The 5746-nt window shown below is 33.3% G+C and overlaps 1 protein-coding gene across 1 annotated transcript; it reads right to left on the reverse strand.

Annotated features, from left to right (window-relative positions):
• Window positions 1–229: 229 nt before the first annotated feature.
• On the reverse strand, window positions 230–793 carry LOC143611364 (uncharacterized). Its single transcript, XM_077085574.1, has one exon. The coding sequence runs from the start codon at window positions 791–793 to the stop codon at window positions 230–232; it is 564 nt and encodes a 187-aa protein (XP_076941689.1).
• Between the last annotated feature and the right edge of the window lie 4953 nt (window positions 794–5746).

Genomic DNA, 5746 nt, shown 5'->3' on the forward strand with positions numbered 1-5746 from the left:
AATCTTTAAAAAACCTCAACTTCATCTCCAATATCATCACCAATTTTTTCTTTAAATTTAATTGTTCTTTTTCGAACTATTAGCTTTTATAAACAACCAAAAAACCGAAAAAACCACGAACACCCACAAGCTACCTCCACAGCCCAGAGAGCAGCCCAAAACAACGAAAAACGTTACATAAGCTCAAATTTACACCATTTCGACCAATCTAAATTTTTTTTTACCCCTATCAAAAACCAAAAAAACCGAGCGACTTTAAGTCTCCACTTAAATCTTCAATATTGACTTCTTTGTCTTCAAACACCTTTTCATTCCTCTCTTTCCAAATTCTCCCACACGCTACAATAACCAAGCCATGAAACACTTCCCTCTCCTTCTCACCGAGCTTAACAGTATTGTGCAACTCTAAAAGATTTGTTACCAAAAAACTGAAAATATGAGGAATTTTGCACCATCGGCTAATATGATCCCAAACTATCGCCGCAACCACACAACCTGTAAACAGATGGCCTGCCGTTTCCACACCCATCTCACAAAACACACACAAATTATCTTCAACTCTTAAGTTTCTGCGCTCCAAGGCTCCCCGTGTAGGAATTCTATTCATCTCAGCCCTCCAAGCATGAATATTGCACTTAGCTGGCACCCACTTGCTCCATTGCATAACATAATTATTCCCCACTACATTACTTTTGAGAAACATACCTTTTACCGACCTCACCGAGAAAACGCCTTCTTTATCACCGAGCCAAACCCAACTATACGGGCCCTCCTTCCACCTAGCTGCGATCATTAACTGGATGCAGATTTCCCACTCAGCCCTTTCTTGGGATGTGCTTGGGCTCCTTCTCCAATTCCAAGATCAGTCGATCCTTCCTTCAAACCGCCAAAAACGCTCCTTAACTCTGCACTTTTTGTTCAGCTCCAACTATAATAAAATATTGAATAATTATTTGGTTAAATAATCAATATAAGTAAATAAGCAATAAAAAAATATTATACTAGACTAAAAAAAACATAAAAACATAAATATTGCATTACATAAAAATCAAAAGTAAACTAGATTTATAGAAACAAACATTTAAAAGATAAGCATAAACTACTGTTGCTTTGCCCATAGGTGTTCCACCAAATCACCACGGAGTGCAAGATGCGCCTCCTCACTATGTATATTTCTAAGCCTTTAGAGTCGTGCTACAAAAGCGGGTACAACTCCATGATTGTAACTTGGTGGATCATCTTCATACCACTCTTTATATTGTTTTCATTGTTTTTGTACGGGTCATTAAACATGTTCACCTTTGGTATGACCATGGACCAATGTGACCTCAGGTTATAGTTAGTCCTCCCTTGATAGACTTGAAAGCTTTTCAAAAATATTTCTAAAACTCAACTTCAAAAAGAACCCCACTTTTGGTTATTTCCCAAGATTGAATCTTCAGTAATGTTCACGTACGCCTTGGCAAGCACAATCTCCTCTTCCATGGTCCACTTCACGCGTGTCACTTCAGAAGAAGATTCCACATTTTTCGTGGTTTCTTTTTTCTTATTTGTTGTTTTCTTTTGGGTTGATGGAGTAGCTTCAACACCAAAGATAAAAGGCTCTACTATTGATGTTTCGGTGCTTGAAATAACAGAAAACTGGTAATGTTGTTGTTGCGTTTGTTGTTGAAACTGATGGAACATCATTTGTTGTTGAAATTGTTGGAACATCATTTGTTGTTGCGGTGAAACATGTTGAAACCCTCTAGAAACTTGCTGGAACAGTTGAAAACCGACATTCGGTAATGGTTGGTTTAGATGTGTTTGTGGAAACCTAAAGTTTTAAAGTGATTCGTTTGTGTTTTCATCTGAAATACCATGATTTAGCAACTGGGTATAGATTAGGTTTTGGTATGGATTCATTTCTTTTTGTGATGTGAGTGATAGGTGATGAAATTTGGTAATACTTGATATTTTTTATGATAGGTGATAAAAAAACAATACTGGTTATTTATGTTAATAAGTTTGATGTTTAAATGGTTTGGTGAAAATATTAAATGAATTATGTTAATAAATTTGATGTTTAAATGGTTTGGTGAAAATATTAAATGAATAAAAGAACGTTTGAACGGTTAGTATTCATTTAATGGGCAGTGAAAATTTTAGAAGTTTGGTATTGAATAATAATTACCATTTAATATATGTGCATCAATTGAAAATTTATCTAAAAAGAAAAATGGAGGCAAAATATATATAATATAATTTCTTGAATGTAACATTTGCACAACAACCAAAAACTTATAGACTCGTGCAGTTGGGCAGTTTTTCACTTTAAATATAACTTAATGCTGATGTGGTTGTGATATTTTGTCATGTAATCACAGGCTTTTGTTTGTAAAAGCGCATTAAAGATGGTCTTATGTGCCCTTAGTTGCCCAAGTTGCCATGTCATATTCTCACAAATTATTTTAAATCTTTAAAAAACTTCAATTTCGTCTCCAATTTCATCACCAATTTTTTCTTTAAATATTGAATAGTTATTTGGTTAAATAATTAATATAAGTAAATAAGCAATATAAAAATATTAAACTTGACTAAAAAACATAAAAAGATAAAAATTGCATTACATAAAAATCAAAAGTAAACTAGATTTATAGAAACAAACATTTAAAAGATAAGCATAAACTTCTCTTGTTTTGCCCACAGGGGTGTTCCACCAAATCACAATGGATTGCAAGATGTGCCTCCTCACTACGTAAATTTCTAAGCCTTTGGAGTCGTGCTACAAAAGCGGGTACAGCTCCATGATTGTAACTTGGTGGATCATCTTCATATCACTCTTTATATTATTTTTGTTGTTTTTGTACGGGTCATTAAACCTGTTCACCTTTGGTATGAACATGGACCAATGTGACCTCATGTTATGGTTGGTCCTCCATTGATAAACTTGAGAGTTTTTCAAAAATATTTTTAAAACTCGACTTCAAAAAGAACCCCGCTTTTGGTTATTTCCCAAGATTGAATATTCAGAAATGTGCATGTACGCTTTGGCAAGCACAATCTCCTCTTCCATGGTCCACATCACGCGTGTCACTTCAGAAGAAGATTCCACATTTTTGTGGTTTCTTTTTTCTTATTTGTTGCTTTCTTTTGGGTTGATAGAGTAGCTTCAACACTAAAGATAAAATGCTCTACTGATGTTTCGGTGCTTGAAATAACAGGAAAATGGTGATGTTGTTGTTGTATTTGTTGTTGAAACTTTGATGGAACATCATTTGTTGTTGAAATTGTTGGAACATCATTTGTTGTGGTGAAACATGTTGAAACCCTCCAAAAACTTGCTGGAACTATTGAAAACCGACATTCGATAATGGTTGGTTTAGTTGTGTTTGTGGAAACCTAAAGTTTTGTATTGATTCGTTTGTGTTTTCATCTGGAATATCTTGATTTAGCAACTGGATATAGTTTTAGGTTTTGGTATGGATTCATTTATTTGTGTGATGTGAGTGATAGGTGATGAAATTTGGTAATACTTGATAATTTTTGTGATAGCTGATGAAAAACAATACTGATTATTTTTGTTAATAAATTTTATGTTTAAATGGTTTGGTGAAAATATTAAATGAATTATGTTTGTTTGGTGAAAATATTAAATGAATAAAAGAACGTTTGAATGGTTGGTATACATTTAATGTACAAGAAAATTTTAGAAGTTTGGTAATGAATATTAATTGCCATTTAATATATGTGCATTAATTGAAAATTTATCTAACAATAAAAATGGAGGCAAAATACATATAATATAATTTCTTGCATGAAACATTTGCATAAGAACCAAAATTTTATAGGCTAGTGCAATTGGATAGTTTTTCACTTTAAATGGAATTTAATGTTTATGTGGTTGTGATATTTTGTCATGTCATCACATGCTTTTTATTTGTAAGGGCGCATTAAAGATATTTTTATTAACATTTAGTGGGTGTTTGGGATTCCTTATTTTACCTTCTTATAGCTTTTCATTAAGTTAATAAGTTATAAAATTGTAACTTATAAAACTTTTTCTATCATAGTATAAGCAATCTCAAACAACTTATTAATTTTCAAAAAGTTAATAAATTATAAGTTGGTGAAAACATTTCTACGCCCTTGTTTACAATGACGTCATTCAAATGGTAAGTCATACGGTCATCATACGTTAGCTTGCTAGGGAAAAAAACAAAAAAACTTCTAGAACAATTAAGGAAGACGATGAAGTATAAAAATGAAATAAACTAGTATTTTCACACCCCGCGTTGCGGGGGCGATGACGTGACAAACTTTTGGATTCATGTTTAGCAATGAAAACCAGATAGTAAGAAGTAATTAACCAACACACTTTTGTCATAAAAAAGTAAATACAATAGTTTTGAGTCCCGGTGCAAATCATGATCATAGACTTTTAAACTAATATATTCCCACCTGATTAACACCTTCTATAGCTCTCAGGGCGTCAAGGTTGCCAAGTATGAACCCAAGTATGAACCGTCAACCCGCAAAACTTTTAAGTATACAACGATCAAGCAACATGAGATTGTGATCCTTATCCTAAAAATAGTGTTTTAAGCACACACATGTTAGTCACTGTTTACTTTGCCAAAAGGCTGAAGTTAACATTTTTAAACAATCAATAGAGATGTAGTGTTTACCTAGACTTTTCTGGTTGAAAAGTTTATTGAATCAGATTCAGTGAAAATTACTTTTGATGACCTCCGCTTAGTAGCCATAAGAACCTTTATTATCACATCTTTGACCACCAATCTTCCTTGAACATTCAGCATCAAAAAAAAAAAAATTCTCTATATTCCCCCATTTTTGCCGTTATCTGATTTGAAAAAAAGGCTTGAAAATCACCAAGATAGAACACAATGACACATCCGGGTTTGAAGGTAATCGGTTTCAACCCATTACCCACAACACTCGGTTCGAACAATGTAACCCAAGTTGTAAGCCAGCGAACTGAAAAAGGATAAAAAGAAGCATTTAATGAAAGTTTGCCACACTCTAAAGTGAAGACCATAGAAAAGCTACTTACACATGATTCTGCACGCTATTATTTTTCTATACTTGAATCGATAACCTAAATAAAACAAAACAATTACCCATTACCCATAAGCATTAAACCATATCAATACTAAATAAATGTAGTGGAATAAAATAGTGCCTTTTAAGTAGAAATTGTCCAAACTTGCATCATACCACATCTGCCACATTTTACCAAGATTATAGATATCAAAAACAGCAGGGCCATATGCACCATGATTAAAGATCCAATAACAGCAAATAATGACATAGTCAACAATTTCACGTCATCACAAACTAAAAAACCACAAACCAGTTCAGTGTTGTTGATAAACTAAGCACCAAAAACAGTGATAATGAAAGTAGCAATATGATTTTAAAACTATAATTATTACAAATGTGAATAGTGCATGCCATGTTTTGATCGTGAGGGCATTTTCCGTGTTGAAAAAAAATGCTACCAACTCTAATGCATCCGACACTTTTGATGAAATTTAACTATAGATATGTAGTCTCATCCTGAAGCAAGTCCATGGAACATTCAAATACTGAAATAGATTTTTCAAATTTAACACTATGGAACTACAAAATGATCCGATTGAACCCGCGCCACATTTTCGGCGGCGCGGTTATAACAAAGAGTTTACCAACATATCCTTGTAACCATGCTTCCAACAATCAATAAACAAATTCTAACTATCTAACA

This window comes from Bidens hawaiensis, unplaced genomic scaffold (assembly GCF_021521415.1).
Source record: "Bidens hawaiensis isolate Kalapana, Puna unplaced genomic scaffold, B.hawaiensis_p1.1 tig00030807_1, whole genome shotgun sequence".
NCBI classification, from domain to species: Eukaryota; Viridiplantae; Streptophyta; class Magnoliopsida; order Asterales; family Asteraceae; genus Bidens; species Bidens hawaiensis.

Bases quoted from the DNA above. Each gene is read 5' to 3' on its own strand.
- LOC143611364 (XM_077085574.1), bottom strand. From the start codon at position 793: ATGATCGCAGCTAGGTGGAAGGAGGGCCCGTATAGTTGGGTTTGGCTC.